General features: G+C 55.4%; 7 protein-coding genes across 7 annotated transcripts; 5 read left to right on the forward strand and 2 right to left on the reverse strand.

Moving 5' to 3' along the window:
* Positions 1 to 223: 223 nt before the first annotated feature.
* ACRALDRAFT_1092962 (uncharacterized protein) lies at positions 224 to 2,532 on the reverse strand (the record flags this gene model as incomplete). Its single annotated transcript, XM_071019639.1, has 6 exons — positions 224 to 940; positions 994 to 1,277; positions 1,307 to 1,663; positions 1,732 to 2,302; positions 2,369 to 2,473; positions 2,518 to 2,532. The coding sequence occupies 6 exons, from the start codon at positions 2,530 to 2,532 to the stop codon at positions 224 to 226; spliced, it is 2,049 nt and encodes a 682-aa protein (XP_070875909.1).
* Positions 2,533 to 3,339: 807 nt separating this feature from the next.
* On the forward strand, positions 3,340 to 4,866 carry ACRALDRAFT_1075670 (uncharacterized protein). Its single transcript, XM_071018416.1, has 3 exons — positions 3,340 to 3,672; positions 3,782 to 3,830; positions 3,926 to 4,866. The coding sequence occupies exons 1-3, from the start codon at positions 3,544 to 3,546 to the stop codon at positions 4,684 to 4,686; spliced, it is 939 nt and encodes a 312-aa protein (XP_070875910.1). The 5' UTR covers positions 3,340 to 3,543; the 3' UTR covers positions 4,687 to 4,866.
* A 2,865-nt stretch (positions 4,867 to 7,731) lies between these two features.
* Positions 7,732 to 9,456, forward strand: ACRALDRAFT_1069598 (uncharacterized protein; the record flags this gene model as incomplete). The annotated part of the gene is made up of 1 exon (XM_071017682.1): positions 7,732 to 9,456. The coding sequence occupies one exon, from the start codon at positions 7,732 to 7,734 to the stop codon at positions 9,454 to 9,456; it is 1,725 nt and encodes a 574-aa protein (XP_070875911.1).
* Positions 9,457 to 9,543: 87 nt separating this feature from the next.
* Positions 9,544 to 10,114, forward strand: ACRALDRAFT_208799 (uncharacterized protein; the record flags this gene model as incomplete). The annotated part of the gene is made up of 4 exons (XM_071022504.1): positions 9,544 to 9,676; positions 9,754 to 9,784; positions 9,854 to 9,929; positions 10,004 to 10,114. 4 exons carry the CDS (start codon positions 9,544 to 9,546, stop codon positions 10,112 to 10,114), a joined length of 351 nt encoding a protein of 116 aa, XP_070875913.1.
* On the forward strand, positions 9,544 to 11,517 carry ACRALDRAFT_1092964 (uncharacterized protein). Its single transcript, XM_071019640.1, has 4 exons — positions 9,544 to 9,676; positions 9,754 to 9,784; positions 9,854 to 9,929; positions 10,004 to 11,517. Exon 4 carries the CDS (start codon positions 10,174 to 10,176, stop codon positions 11,155 to 11,157), a length of 984 nt encoding a protein of 327 aa, XP_070875912.1. The 5' UTR covers positions 9,544 to 9,676; positions 9,754 to 9,784; positions 9,854 to 9,929; positions 10,004 to 10,173; the 3' UTR covers positions 11,158 to 11,517.
* Positions 11,518 to 11,525: 8 nt separating this feature from the next.
* Positions 11,526 to 14,291, reverse strand: ACRALDRAFT_1049131 (uncharacterized protein). Its single transcript, XM_071015579.1, has 2 exons — positions 13,922 to 14,291; positions 11,526 to 13,856 (listed from the first exon to the last, which is right to left on the reverse strand). Exons 1-2 carry the CDS (start codon positions 14,042 to 14,044, stop codon positions 11,901 to 11,903), a joined length of 2,079 nt encoding a protein of 692 aa, XP_070875914.1. The 5' UTR covers positions 14,045 to 14,291; the 3' UTR covers positions 11,526 to 11,900.
* Positions 14,292 to 14,527: 236 nt separating this feature from the next.
* ACRALDRAFT_1062564 (uncharacterized protein) lies at positions 14,528 to 15,622 on the forward strand. Its single transcript, XM_071016627.1, has 3 exons — positions 14,528 to 14,719; positions 14,902 to 15,091; positions 15,224 to 15,622. Exons 1-3 carry the CDS (start codon positions 14,696 to 14,698, stop codon positions 15,295 to 15,297), a joined length of 288 nt encoding a protein of 95 aa, XP_070875915.1. The 5' UTR covers positions 14,528 to 14,695; the 3' UTR covers positions 15,298 to 15,622.
* Positions 15,623 to 15,882: the final 260 nt, after the last annotated feature.

The following is a 15,882-nucleotide window of genomic DNA, read 5'->3' on the forward strand; positions in this document are numbered from 1 at the left end:
TTATTTTATCATTATGCTAACCAGCTTGACCCTCCTGGCGACAGGAGCCACAGACTAAGCTACAGGTGACCAGAGCCTTCATTTTTGACACCGGGCTCGAAGAACCATTCATGTCATACCGACAACAACGGGGACAAACAACACAGAAGCCTTCCTTCTCGATTATTCGGTGTTGCCTTTCGCACAAGACTGGTAATTCGTCTCCACGTCGTTTCCGCCCCTTTCAGCGCTGCTCAAAGTTCATGACGCGGAACCATTCCTTCCTCTCCTGCGAGAGCACCTCGTAGTCGCGGCGGAGAAGATCCTGCAACTTGGCCCGCTTGCGCTCGGCGTCCCGGTCGTCGATGGCGAATTTGTCAATGGCCCGGCTCGAAGGCGTCAGGGGCCGGACGAGATCTTCGCTGCCGCCAGCTGAAGAGGGAATCTGCGCTGCGGTTGGGGTTGCCGCGGCTGCGTCCTTGTCGCGGGACTTGCTACCCTTGGGGCGGCCGACCTTCCTCCTGTTCTTGACGTGCGCTTCGATGGGGGACGTCATCTCCTCGTTGTCCACGTGGAGTTCGTCGACGGGGCCGATGGCCATGGCCACCGAGCGCTTGTCGCTCGATTTGGTCAGCTGCTGTTCGTCCTTTCTCTTGGAATCGAAAGGAGTGCGGGACCCCGTCGTCGTCGTCGCGTTCTGCTGACCGAGCTCCTTGCTCGAGAAGAGAGGGGTGTGGGGACGGAAGTATGGCTCCCACCGTCGATTACCACCGCTAAAGGCGCTGGGATCCTTCACGCAAGGGCGGAGTTTAGTGGGTGTGGATGCTGTGGCTGGAGAGCTTCTTCTATAGTCGGGAACAGGGATAGCTGTGGTGGACATGCGTTGGACGCCCGTCGAGGAAACAATGTCGTCCTTATCGGCCCTAGGTTCTTGAGGTCCATCCTTCGCGGAGATGTCAGACTTGGGTGCCCGTTTTTGAAAGGATACCGAGATCATCAAGGGCCTTTCCATACCTTCAGCCTTTTCTTCTTACCCTGATCCTTGGCCGTCTTTTCTTCTTCCAGCTCTGCTTCGCGATGACCGTCGTCAACACTATGCATCTCGACGTCAGAGTCACCTTTCTGGTCGTCACCAGCAGCGTCGTGAGTCGTCTTGGCCTTCTTTTTCTTCGACTTCTTCTTGTGGGCCTTTCCTTCTTTCTCGCCATACTTTTTCTTCTTTTTCGTCCCCTTTCGCTTCACGTGCAGGCCATCCTTGGCTTTCTCGTTCTCGGAATCGGTTACACTCCTCTCGACATCTGCAGTGGAGTTAGACTTGGCACCACACTTATCTGAGGTTTGTCCCACGTACTTTTCTTCTCGGGCGAAATCGAGGCTGCATCCATAGGACTACCGGCGGCGCTAGCTGCAAGATCAGGACTGCCCAGTCTCATGAGGACGGAAGGCTCGGTGGTCTCGAGGTCGGAGATCTCGCTCTGCGAGTGAGCGATGGAGTACTCATCCCTATTACGAGGCGAAGACGACATATCCGCCCGCAGCTTTGACTTCTTGGACGGAACTCCAGAGTCTTCCGTTCGCTTCCGCTTCGCATCTTGATACTCATCGCCAACGGAAGTGTTTCCCTTGCCATTGGCCGAAGGTACCTCGTCAATAGCCGGGTCATCTGAGAAATTGTCAGCGCCATCTCCAGACCGTGTTTTCTTCCACTTTCTTATTTCATATGGTATTGCTTACCGAGATCGGAATCCGCACCAGAAGGGCAAGTGGACTCGTCATCATGGCTAAGCCCATCACCTAAACGGGGTCCCAGATGCGTTCTGAACTGGGCAGCCAGATTGCGGATGAAGTCCCAGGCGTTATTCTCCTTGGTACCGGGACGAATGCGGTAGAGCAATTCGGCCTCACCCAGCTTCTTCGTCAGCTTCTGCAGGTGACGCATCTCGCGGAGATGAAGCTCGGCGGACTGGCTCATGAGGGCTGTGGGAGCGTAAGCAGGACGGTCAGCCCACTTGGCCAGCTCAGAGGCCAGGGCATTCCGCGATTCGACAAGCTCGGTCGTCTTACGATCGAGCTCCTTGCGGTCGGACTTGGCCAGGCGCTTGATCTCCATGGAAGGAACAGGGCTGTCCTGAAAATTACCGGCACTGCCGACGTGCCTGCCTTGGGGGTCAGCCGTGTCGGACTTGGAGACCGTGGGCTTTTCCTTCTTCGAAGAATCCTTGGCCATTTTTCTTCCCCAGGCTTCTTCTTCCGCAGATAACTGGTGGATGGGCGAGATTAGGATGGATTTAGCAAGAACAGACAAGTTGGGAAAGAGGGTGTTCTGTGTAGAATGGGTCTTCTGACCTCCGAAGAAAATACCTACTGCTACCAGAATCTAGTATCACACGGCAAACCTCAGACTGCAAGGTTCTTTCCTGCAGTAGATGTTTGTTCTTTTGTGATGCTTGATTCCAGACCAGGGAAATTGACCTGTCTTTGAGTAGGGAATGAGCTGCAGTATATAGCACGAAGTAGGAAAAAAGGGAAAAAGGGAACAAATTGCTGTAACATAGAAGCCAAATGGGGATATAGAGAGTCTGCCAGGGAAGGCAGGATCCGTATATTGATCCGTATATTGATATGGCAGTTAGGTCACATGGTAGTGCCTTGACGAGTCGTCACAAGAGAGGGTGAGGTAGTGATCCGCTGGATGACAGAAATCTTGCCCTCTTCTTGTAAAGTCATAGTAAACTATGCCTGGATTCACAGGGAACCTTCAGGCGGCCATTCTACCTCTGCAACCTATGCATTGGTGGTATGTAGTATGGCTTAACGCAGCCTGGGAACATGGCAGAGTGCACCGAACAGAGGCGCTGGTCCTTTCAAGAGTTGCCTGAAAGACTTATGAGTGTAGTCAAGAGAGAAAGGCAACAACATAAAGGAAGCCTTAAAGAGCCCGCGGGGCAGTTCGATAGCATCTTCATCATCTTATGGCAATCGGTCCTGGTTTTCAGGGGCCTGGAGGACCGTGTTGAATTCTCTCGGCTTAGGAATGGCCAGTATATGTGGCCCAGCATGGCTCCCATGGAAGGAGAGGAGGATAAGACCTGCATAAAGTCGCAAAGATATCATCTTGTTAAACTCGACAAACAAAGGGCAACGGAAGTTGTTCATGCTGTTGGGCAAAGGACAAGGACAAGACGGACGTCAATCACATGATGTGGGAGGAGCAGATGAACTGAAGATGACTAATCACTAGAAGTACAACGTAAATGGTCAACTGGAAAGTACTAAGATACGAAGTACTTACCCCACAGTTGGAACCTCGGCACCATCGGACAGCTCTAAGGTTGCTCGGCGCATCATGGAGCTGCCGAACGCAGATGCCGAACCCCCAGCTCCGAATGCTGAACCGCTGGATGGAAGTGGTGGCCCTAATAACTTGACTGATGCACCACTGGACCGGCTTGTCCTCTCCATACCAAACTTCCTGACAACTGTTCTCTATTCGACCCCGTCTTTCAATTCTCTCCACCGATATCCTCTGCTCTGCCGTCAATTGCACTCCACATCCCAAGCATCATGACTGGAACAGCTGGACCAGGCGTCGGGTTCGAATACCCTCGCCAGGAGGTTTCTTGGGTGAAGCGTGATGTCTTGCTTTTTGCCAATACCATCGGCTGCACTGCCGATGAGCTTCATTTCCTCTATGTACGTTCTCCTCCTCCCTCTTCTGACTCTCTGGGGAAGACCCTCCCCCAGAGTCCACCCCGCTAGCGCGCTGCGATAGCATGTGAGCTGACCTGTATTCCCACCATAGGAACTCCACCCCGACTTCAAGGTCTTTCCGACATATTCCCTTATCCTTCGTAAGCGTCGCCCACATTACATTTTCGTTGGATGTCTTGAAAGTGGCCATCAATTAGAGTACTTCGCTGACACGTGGGTGGTTCGTCTCGCGCAGCATTCAAGGGCACAAGCCAGGAAGTAATCGACTTTTACGCGGCGCAGAAGGCGGTTCAGATCCCCGGCGTCCCGGAGTTTGACTCGCGCCGTGTCGTCGACGGCCAGCGCAAGATTGAGTTCTTCAAGCCCCTCCCGCCGACGTCGGCCGGCCGCAAGTTCGAGGTCCGCACCAAGGTCATCGGCGTCTACGACAAGGGCCGCCCCGGCAGCGTCGTCGAGACGCAGGTCGACGTGGTCGATGCCGCCAACGACGAGGTGTACTCGCGCGTCATCGGCTCGGCCTTCTTCATCGGCCAGGGCAACTGGGGCGGACCCAAGGGCCCGGCGACGCAGAACTTCCCTCCTCCCAAGAACCGCAAGCCCGACGTCACCTTTGTCCAGGAGACCAACGCCCAGTCGGCGCTGCTGTACCGCCTCAACGGCGACTATAACCCCCTGCACGCCACGCCCGAGCCCGGCGAGAAGATGGGCTTCGGCGGCGCCATCATGCACGGCTTGTACTCGTGGAACGCGACGGCGCACGGCCTGCTCAAGGCCCTGGGAGGCAGCGACCCGGCCAACATCAAGGAGTATCAGGCGCGGTTCGCAAGCCCTGTCATGCCCGGGGATAAGCTCGTGACGGAGGTATGGAGGACCGGCGACATCAAGGACGGCTGGGAGGAGATCCGCTTCCAGGTCAAGGTGGAGGGCGGCAAGGTCTGCCTGAGCAACGGGCGGGCGTTGATGAAGGTTGTAGGTAATGGCAAGGCGAAGCTGTAAGGGAGTGAGAAGGTGTTTCAAGATGCCATGTTTGTCGCATTATAATTTCGTGATAGCATGCTAGGAAATCGAAGAGACATGTTGGGTATTCTCACGGGGTGCCATTCGTCAGATACGGGGGTACGGCCCACTACTGTTAAGCAGGCAGGCGTACTTTCTGCCGACGCACTAACAATTTATTCTCACCGTGAATTCTCACCACCAAAACCGTATCGCAGGTAAATTAACCTGCATACTTCGTACTCCGTACCGCTTAAGGCCAACTCAGCACCGCCGCTACTTATTCAACCCCAGTACCTCTTTACCCGATGCCTAATTGACATGTCGGAATCTCACCACCTGGGCCAGCGGCTCTCTTACGATGGCGCCGTATGTACCGTCCGCTACATCGGCGAGGTCGCAGGCACCAGCGGCACTTGGCTGGGCGTAGAATGGGACGACGCATCCCGCGGAAGACACGACGGGCAGCACAAAAACGTTCGCTACTTCAAATGCATGAGCACTTTCCATCTTTCCACCACACCCGCGAATCTTATCGTATAGGTTTTGTTTCTTTTCGCGACATCTCTCGGCTGACAACAGCCCCAAAGGCATCTCCAAGTCACCCACCGCGGCGTCGTTCGTCCGCCCAACCAGGACGCCCGATACGCCGCAGAGCTTCATCGCCGCGCTGCAGGACAAGTACGCCAGCGAGGCGGGCCAGGGAGATGCGGCGGCCCAGCGGAATCCCTATCGCAACGCCGACGTCGAGTTTGTCTTCTTCGGGAAGAAGGTCGCCGAGGAAGTCGGCTTCGACAAAATTCGACGGCAGCTCGCGAGGCTGGATGAGCTGAAGATTGTCATTCTCGACGGCATGCGCATTGCTTGGGATGTTTTGCCTGGTGACGGCGACAAGGGGATCAAGGAGACGAGTCCCCTTGTTTCCGAGCTGGATCTGGGCAGAAACCTCTTCGAGTCGTTCGGTACCGTGGTGAATATATGCCGCGAGCTTCCAGAGCTGCGCAGTTTGAGACTCAAGTAGGCTTTTGTTTTTCTTCTTCGTTCCTTTTCTTTGTACGCAAGAATGAGCTGACCTGATCCCTCCGCAGCGGAAACCGATTCCAGAGTCTGCGCGGAGATGAGGAGACATGTTCGGATTTCAAGGATGCCTTCTTGGGCGTCAAGGACCTCGAGCTAGAAGGGACCCTTCTTTCGTGGGAAGGCCTCTGTCAGATTGCGACCTGCTTCCCATCCTTAGCCCTCCTTAATGGAAGCTTTAACCAGCTTCCCTCTCTGCCGCCCACCGACCTGGGCACGCTGACCACGACCCTGACAACCCTGACACTCGAATTCAACGACTTCACCTCTCTATCAGACCTATCATCACTCACCTCCCTGTCCTCCGTCCGCAGTCTTCACCTCAAAGGCAACTCAATCTCTAGCATTTCTCCGTCCAGCGACGTTTCTCCCCCTGTCTTTTCCCCGTCTCTCATGTACCTGGACGTTTCCTACAATGCCATCTCTACGTGGTCCTTCGTCGATGTCCTCACAGTTTCGATCCCCGGCCTCACCGCCCTCCGCATCGCCCACAACCCCATTTACGACAACCCCGACCTCGACTCGGCGGAAGTCGGCACAAATCCCTCGTCAGCTGGTCTCTCTCAGACAACGGGCACGGAAGAAGCCCACATGGTCACCACCGCCCGCATACCAGCCCTCAAATCGCTTAACTTTGGACCGATCACAGCGCAAGACCGCACCAACGCGGAACTCTTCTACCTCTCCCGCATCGGGAAGCAGCTCTCTTCCGTCCCAGGGTCAGAGGAGGAGGCAGTCATCGCGAGGCACCCCCAGTACGCGGCGCTATGCGAGAAACACGGCGAGCCGGTGGTTGTGCGCCGGGACGAGGTCAATCCGGCTTTTCTCGAAGCGAGGCTTGTCAAGGTGCGGTTCCGCCTCGCCGCGGGTCGTGGCGATGGCGGCGGTGAGGGTGACGATGCCGTGGTCAAAGTAACGGAGATTCCGCGTTCGTTTGACATGTATGCCGTACAGGGCGTCGTCGGCAAGCTCTTCAACCTTCCTCCGCTCTCGGTCAAGTTGGTCTGGGAGACGGGCGAGTGGGACCCCGTAGGTGGTTTTGATGAAGCGGTCGACAGCAGCGATGACGAAGACAGTGATTACGGCGAGGCAGTGGAAGGGAACGAGAAAGAGGAGACCACGGCCCCGTCTGTCGGGGGTGGCGAGTCCTCCGACCAAGGGGAGCAGGTTGAGAGCAACAGGACGGGTCGCTGGGTGAAGAGGGAGGTGAGGCTTGTAGAGGGACCGCGACAGCTTGGTTTCTGCGTCGATGGGACAGAGGCAACCATCCGTGTTGAGATCTGCTGACCAAGATGGGCCAACTTGACAGCATGCCAGCGTGTCCGCATAGCAACATACAACGTGTGACTTGCGACTTGGAACAAACAGCATACAACATACAGCACAGCATCATGACATTGGTTTGCTGTTCCAGTTCCTTAGCTGTTCCAGTTCCTTAGCTGTTCCAGTTCCTTAGCTGTTCCAGTTCCTTAGCTGTTCCAGTTCCTTAGCTGTTCCAGTTCCTTAGCTGTTCCAGTTCCTTAGCTGTTCCAGTTCATGTTTCTGCTCTAGTTTGATGCAGTGTTTATCCAAAGATATAAACAACATGCCCGCTTGCCTGTCCGTGCAAGCAGCGCACAATTATACAGACGTTAGGGATATGACAAACTCTGTGCAAACTGGCTATCAAGATGCGGTGGGTTTCTTGTTATCAGCTGTCCAATGTATCAAGGGAAACATGCCCAGTATAGAATGCAGAACTCATCCTGAGGCTCACCTATGGCCCATCCACTGAGTATATGAGGGGTGCCCGTATAGTTCTTCTTGGTTGAAATAGGAGCCATTACCTTCTCATCCATCTCTAAATCCTTAGTATTGCCCCCATAGATTCGCTTCTCATTGTACTAAGACGCTTACTATCCCACGTTAATTTCTCAAGATAGTCCCCCCTTTAAACCGTCACCAGTCCCGCTCTTCACAGCCCGCATAATGAGTTCCTCATCTGCACGTGACGGGCTCAACCTTCGGAAGGGCATTGAGAATTCGAGACACAACCCGCAAGAAGCATCTGCGGCCCTGTCAGGCTCTACGCCTACCATGACAGGTCCAGGTTCGTCTCGGCCGGATGCCGCCGCACCAAAACAGCACAAGGTTATTACCTCCAGTAGCATGCAGCCGCACCCGGGGGCACCTACGGCCCATGACCGAGATAACAACGGCCAGGAGAGCAGCAAGACGGCGTCACGACCTCTGCCAGTCATGACCGGCTCCAGCACCACGGCCAGCTCGGCCGCCGACTCGTTTCCCCGACTCCCCGTTTCCCTCCACCCCAAGTACTTCCTCGTCCGTCCCGCTACCTCACACGCAGCACCGGGACACATAGTTCCCTTGATCCCACTTGATTTGCTTCCCAATCATATTGAGATCGTGGGTCTCCCGCGTCACCTAACTTTGAAACAGGCGGCGGGGATGGCCAGCCTTGGGACCATTCCGAGCCCGGCTGATGTTGTGGTCTACATGCTACGCGCCGTCTCGTGGAATGATGCTGACAATATCCCGACTACTATCCCATGCAGCATTGCCGCTCCTCCAGATGGGGATATAGATGGTAGTGATGATGCCGCCGAGGCCGATGATGAGAAGGCAAGTGTTGCTTCGACCGACTCGGAAGACAATACGATTCCCCTGGCCGGGGAGCACAAAATGAATGCTGCTGGGACTGTCGCGAAGCAGAATGCGACGGCAACGTCTCCTTGGCCAACTCACTCAATGGTACTGGTAGAAACTGCCCGTACTGTTTCTCCCACTTCTCACTCTACCTCGCGTTCCTCTTCCCCTTCCTCTTCATCATCATCCCGTTTGGCGCGTGATTCACCTGTCGTTTCTCCGGCATCCCAGCAGCATCCAGCCGACCGCATGATGCAAGCTATGGCTGATGTAAAGTCATCAAGCATGCGGCTACAGAGCAGCGCCATGAGATTGAAGAGAGGCACTTTGAACGGCAGAACCGCCAATAATACGAGCCACAGCAACGGCCACAACAACGGCAACAGCAACAACGGCCCGGGCAATGTCAGGACTTTCTGCCGACATTGGTGCCATCACGGAACGTGCAAGTTCGGACTGTACTGCCGGTACCAGCACACGATGCCGACAACGCTCGAAGGCCTGCAGGAGTTGGGTATCAGGGAACTGCCTCCGTGGTTCCAGTCGGCCATGCGGTTGACACTGGATGAGCATTTCGCGACCGGGATGAGTGCGCCGGGAGGGCAGATGGGAGGGATCGGGCCGGGTCATCAGCCGCCGGCGCCCCATTACATGCCTGGGAACGGCCTGGGCGGCGGAATGGGGACGAACATGAACATGAACATGGGCATGGGCATGGGCATGGGCATGGGCATGGGCGCGGTGGGGATGCCGATGAATAGACGACTCATGCTCGGGAGAGGGGCAAACGCCGGGGGAGAGCCTTTCGACACGACGGAGAAGAGAATGCAACCGCAGGTTCAGCCGCAGCAACGAGAGAATGAGAGAGAGCAAGAAATGCGACGAATGGAGGAGAGGAAGGCGAAAATGAAGGAGGACCGTGAGATGGAGAGATTAGAGAGACTGGAGAGACTGGGAATACTGCGCATGAACAGGACCACAGCCGGTGTGGGCGAGAAGAAGGACGATGATTCTGACAATATCGTGGACGACCTTCTTGATATCTGACAGGAGGCCAAGGTTGTAGCATAGACGGTGGGAAGAGAAGGGGCTATAGATTTCGAGATTAGTAAGTGTAGCTTAGTAATTACAGATATGCCGTCAGCGTACGAAGTACTTCTACTTGATATTACCCCTCAGCTTTATGTTCATCCCCCTACAGAGACACTCGGTACAGTGGGTACTAAGACAACAATACCTCCTGGTGGGCAATTGCTTCGGAACTTTTGTGAAATGCCTCTATAGACTACCTAGGTAGGTACCTTGTAATGAAGCGAAAGTAACTACATAGGAATTCCACAGAAGTCTCGATGGATCTGACCCTGTTGCGGTGCCGTTGTGTCCCCCCCCCACTTACTGGCTCCCATAAGCTTACTTCGTACACTACAGAGCTGGTGACGTGAGGAGAGAGAGCGAGACACTCCATACTGCATGCTTCGAATGCAGGTTTTTCGGTCGACGAATTCCAATCATTTCCCCTGGTCACACATTGGCTAGCTAGTTCTGCTTGAAGTCGAAAGGGAAACATTGCCTTGATCTTCTGATTCAACCCTAGAAGTCTACAGGCGTCCAATATCCTTTCAGCTCCTCTCAAGGCACAACTCATAAACCACCCGTCTTGTCGTCTCACCTCGCATCTGGAAGACCACGACAGCATCGTCTTTGATCCTGTTGTAACGCAGACTCTACTCTAACTTACCTGACCCTCCCGAAACTCATTTTATCATGGCTCAAATCGCCGGACGACAAGTCGGACCGCGTGGCTTCGGCCTCATGAATTTCACCTGGCGCTCCGACCCCGTTCCCGACGAACAAGCCTTCGACACCATGCGTGCTGCCCTCGCCAATGACATGAACTTCTGGAACGGCGGCGAGTTCTACGGAACCCCCGAAGTCAACAGCATGACCCTGCTCAAGCGCTACTTTGAAAAGTACCCCGAAGACTCCGACAAGGTCGTCCTCAGCATCAAGGGCGGCTTACGGGCCGACTTGGTGCCCGACGGCTCCCCAGAGAACATCCGACGGTCCCTGGACTTCACCCTCGAAAAGCTGGGCGGCCGCAAGGTCGACGTCTTCGAGTGCGCCCGCCGGGACCCCAACGTGCCCCTCGCGACCACCTTCGGCGTCATCGAGAAGGAATACATCAAGACCGGCAAGGTCGGCGGCATCTGCCTGTCCGAGGTCTCGGCCGCCACCATCCACGAAGCCGCCAAGATCACCACCATCGCCGGCGTCGAGGTCGAGCTGAGCCTCTTCAGCACCGACGTGCTATCCAACGGCGTTGCCGCCGCCTGTGCCGAGCACGACATCCCCCTCATCGCCTACTCCCCGCTCGGACGCGGCATGCTCACCGGCCGCTTCCAGTCCGCCGCCGACATTCCCACCACCGACATACGCCACCACCTGCCCCGCTTCCAGCCCGAAAATTTCGAGACAAACCTCCAGCTCGTCCGTCAGGTCGAGGACCTCGCCGCGAAGAAGGGCTGTACCCCGGCCCAGCTCGCCCTTGGCTGGCTCAACTCCCTCTCCCGCCGTCCCGGTATGCCCACCATCATCCCCATTCCCGGGAGCACCACCGTCGACCGCGTCGTCGAGAACGCCAAACTGGTCGACCTTACGGACGAGGAGATGGCCGAGATCGATGCTACCTTGGCCAAGTTCGAGGTGGCCGGATCCCGGTACGGGGAAGGTCACCCCATCAACACTTGAATGTGCTCCCACGAACACAAAGCGAACGTACAGCCTAATAACCTTAGGCATATGTTAGCGGGCAATTGACCAGAGTTGACGTCCTGCGTCATGATTTCAAACGTGTATATCGGATGGCAAGCAGAAACAATTCAGTTAAACGCGAAAAGATTTTTTCCACAGCTTGACCCTTGCGGGCCGTTTGAGCATTGCAGAATTCTTATGGCTGTTCATCATGTTTGCTTGGTGCATTGCGTGCTGGTGATGGGAATAGAGAAATACATACTCTATGAATTAGTGAGTCTGATGGGGACTATTGTAGCAACATTGGCAGCAGAAAATGAGGCGACCACGCGTACTCATTTCGATGGTTGGGTCAATTGTGAAGAATGAAGTGAATATTGTAAGGAAGCAAAGAGTGAAATCTTTCTTCGCGTCGGTTATTATTACCAGGTTCAAAGATGACTAATCACCTACAAAGCTCGGTCCATATCGTATACTCGGCAGGAACACGACGAAAGTCGTGGCCATGGCGCTTTCCGAGATGAAAAGGAGCATGTATCTTCAAATACAAGTACTTCGTAATTCCATATGATGGGGGTATGCGGAATGTAGAGACGCCACTATCCAACACCCTGACGCACATGGAGTGCTGTCCAGCCAGCAGAGCTCATCAAACATAAGCCAGGACCTTGTATTTACAAAGATGCGAAAGGGAAAGGGAGAAAACAGGTCAACGAGTCAACCACCGTCCACATCTACCATTACACTATCATAGCTCCATTGACGCCAACCGCTTCCACCCTATTCACAAGCTTCTTCACATTGGTCCATTCTTCCGCCTTGAGGTCCTCTAGCCCTCCCAACCCGGAAGCAACCTCAAACACCGTCAGCGTTCCATCGATACCACCAGTGGCCAGGCGCTTGCCCTCGGTAGGTTCCCACGCCAGCTTGTTCAGGCTCTTGGAGAGCATGGCCCTCCCGTCCTTGCGGGCGCTGGGCGATATCCGCGCCACCGGTTCTTCCGTCTCGACCGTAATGTCCCACAGCTCCAACCACCCGGCCCCGTCCACGAGAGCAAAAACACCCGGTTTGATGGGGGACCACTTTGCGTCGTAGACAACGTCCTCCCGCACAAAGTCGAGCAGCGGAGACACGGCCCCCTCGTTCCCGGCCGTCGACGTCGCCGCAGGTGCCCGCACCTTCCACAGCCGGACGCTCCAGTCCAGCGACGAAGACAGGACCAGGTCGCCCAGATCCACGGGCCCGCGCGCCGGGTGGAAATCCACCGACATGACCGGCGCCGTGTGGCCCTTGTAGCTGAACCGCGTGTCGATCCCCGCCTTGGCCCCCGCCCGGTCGTACCTGTGGCACGGGAAGATGGAGCCCTCCTCGCTACCCACGAGGAAGAACGTCGGGTCAGCCTGGGGGAACGCCATGGACGTCGGGCTGACATCCTCAATCTTGTACGCCGGCGGTGCCTTGAGCTCGAGGAGCTCCTGCGGCTGCGCAAACACGTCCATGCTCCAGCCGCACACGACCCCGTCCGTTGAGCACGAAATGATGTTGTTTGCGTTTTGTGTACCGACAATGTCGACGGAGTAGATGGGATGCGTGTGTCCGTAGCCGGTGAGAGGCGTCTTCTGGACCGGGGCGGCCGATTTGGCCCTCGTATCCCACAAGAGAACCTGGCCGCTGTACGACCCGCCAACGATGAGATTGCGGTGGTGGGGGGAGAACTTGGCGGTGAGGACGTCGGATTGCGCGTGGAAGACAAACTCGGGCCTGTCGTGGAGCGCCAGACTCCAGACCTGGACAAGCCCGTCTGGCTCGTGGGGTGCTGTGGGATTCTTGGTGTACGATGCCAGCATCAACTCGGGGAAATGAGGAGAGAAATCGATCGAGCTGATCATTCGCTTCTTGGACCATCGCTCGTCGAAGAATTGCGCCACCTCCTTCACCCTGTGTCGTCCCTTACCACCAGTGTTGCCACTGTCCTCGTCTTCATCCTCCACGTCGTGGCCTTGTAGCGCGTAGTCGGTGAGAACGTCGTATTCCTGGTCGAGTGCCCTCTCGATCACCTTGGTGGCCTTGTCGAGGAAGGCGGAAAATTCGTCCGAGGCGGTGACGGCATCTAGTTCCTCGTCTGTCAATTTTCGCAACGGGTAGTTGTCCGATTGTGACTCCAGCTGGGCCGCGCCATCCTTGAGCGCTTCTCGTGCCGCCTTGAGTTCGTCCTCGACTTCTTTCCGGATGTTCTGCCGTAGCTCCTCTTCTCGGTCTCGTTCCCTCCGGCTCTGCCTCTTGTTGGGCGTCGAAGTTACGCCGGGAAGATCTTCGGTATCGGAAAAGGAGTGCGCACGTGTTCTGTTCGGTGCCGTCCATTCCTCTGTTGTCTGAACGGCTTTACTGTAGGAGAAAATTTCTTTGACGGGTGATGGCGGGCATTCGAATACGGTCGTCGAAGATGTCGTTGTCAATAGTTGTGGAGGAGGTGGTGGTGCTGCCGCGACTGCTTGACCGACAACTGAGGCAACGGTATATTCTGACGTCTCATTGCTGAGCTCACCTGCGCTCAGCACGCTGTTTGGCCGGCTTCCTCTGGGCCCCGGTGATCCTGCGCCTCCTGTGGTCGAGCCCGGTCTGCTTTCACCGACTAGGGTATTGATAAGAGCTTCTATATCCTGGCGACTGTTGCGACCCGGTGTTGGTGCAATCACCTATAGCTGTCGTCAGGAGGAGACCATAACACCCCGGTCGAACGGACACCGCAAACCAGACTCACCTCGCCCGGGCTGCCTATGCTAGGGCGGCCACCTGCCGCTTGGCTCGCCCGAAGCTCCCTCTGTCGCTTAAGCTCCGCAAGCTTTGCCCTTTTTGCAAGGATCTCATCTCGACGTGATTGCATGGTGCGCGCTCCTCAGGCCCATGGCGGGAGACTCGCAAGATTTGGACCAGAACGCGAATAGTCAGGGGCTGGCGGCTCGTTGGCACTGTGACAGTTGCCAGATCGGAAATAGCCCAACGGATTTGGAATGGAAGGAAAGGGCTTGCGAGAGTGAAGAGCAGGTTGTAACTAAACTTGTACGTTATGAGAAGACGGCACGGAGAATTAGACTCGGTTGAAGGTGGATTCTTTCGATACCGCGTCGTCGCGATCCAAAAGATAATATAATCTACGGAGTCCCAGCCCGGCCCCTGCCCTGCCCGCCGTAACAGCTGGTTCCTGCATTGACCACCTGCCGGTTGGTAATCAGGCGTAATTTCGCTTTGGGCGGTACGAATAGCTTCTGGATTTACACGTGACTTCCTTTGAGAATATGCATTTATCGGTCATCTGCACAGTGGGGACGCCGCATTTCCGGGGCGAGCGGAAAATCTACGGTTTCACCCGAGCTTTTCATCAAAACTTCCACATCTCCGGTCCGTCCTCACACTTCGTAATCGCAGATTTGCTCATCCAACGGGCCAATTGACGAACCATACCCGACTTGCGCGCCGCCCATCTATCTGCCCGTCCTCCTCGAAACAACAGTCGCGTCACACAGGCATTAACGTCATGTCTACATCGACCGGAGTCAACGTACGTTGCGTCCCAAAACCCCCCTCGCGTGCTCGTCTCCTACCGCGATTCCGAACCTCCACATCCGCGCCGAACATGAATTTCCCTTGCCTCATCCCATTGGGAGGAGATCCACCTGGCCTCGATGCTCAGCCCATCAATCCGCAAGCGATACAATTGCTGACAAGGTGACACTCATACAGGTCCTTCGCTATACCGCCCTCGCGGTTGGCGTCTTCTACGGCTTCACCCACCAGAGGACGATCACAGCGAACCAAAGGGCCGCCGAGGAGAAGAAGGAATATGAGCACAAGCTGCGATTGATCAACCAGGCCAAGGCGGAGTGGGCTAAGAAGAACGCTCCCGTCGAGACGGCGAAACCTGCTAGCGGAGGTACGTGCACTGCGATTGCGACTCGACTCCATGGCGGTGCTTGGTGAACGTTGTGTTCATGTTGCTACCGGGGCCCATGTGGCCAGTCGCCTTCATTCACTTTACGCTCTAGTCAACTAACTTGGATTCTAGTAATCACAGATCCGACGGACCCCAAGTTCGACCTCGAAGCCTTCTTCAACAACCTCGCCAAGGAGAGCCCGTAATGCTACACTGTGGGCCAGATCGAGTAATGGCATTGGCCGGGGGGAAACCCCACGGATAGATGATGGGAAAATGGAGAGGTGCAGTCTGTAGGAACACGCGGATTCAATGGAGTGTCCTTTGAGAGAAGGCATGGATAGAGGAGTTTCTCCCAAAAGCCAGCAAGGGAGTGTGGATGGACACGCGGCTGATTGTCACAGCATAGACCTTTTTTTTTCTTCCTACTTTTGCCTGGATGTACATGTGTAACATACTCTCGACTAGATGATTTACCAAGGGACGAGCCATTCGAACATTTGGATGTTATAACGTGAACGAGTGACCAGCATGTACCGGCTCGATAATCCTAGAATTTGGTCTCAATGTAATAACCACGTAGGGTGAGTGGAGTGCATCATCCGCGGCCATGGCAGCTCTCAGAATTGGAGGCCATGGGAGTATGGAATCACACTCGGTATTCGCAACCAATGGCATCAGCCCATCCAGAAATCATGACCCATCTTTCTCTAGGTGCCTTCCAGTATAAGGATATTTTGATACAGTGATATCTAGAAAACCGATTTGACCTGCCACCATTTCGTCACGGT

Source organism: Sodiomyces alcalophilus (assembly GCF_042370955.1).
Source record: "Sodiomyces alcalophilus JCM 7366 unplaced genomic scaffold ACRALscaffold_3, whole genome shotgun sequence".
In the NCBI taxonomy this organism is placed as follows: domain Eukaryota; kingdom Fungi; phylum Ascomycota; class Sordariomycetes; order Glomerellales; family Plectosphaerellaceae; genus Sodiomyces; species Sodiomyces alcalophilus.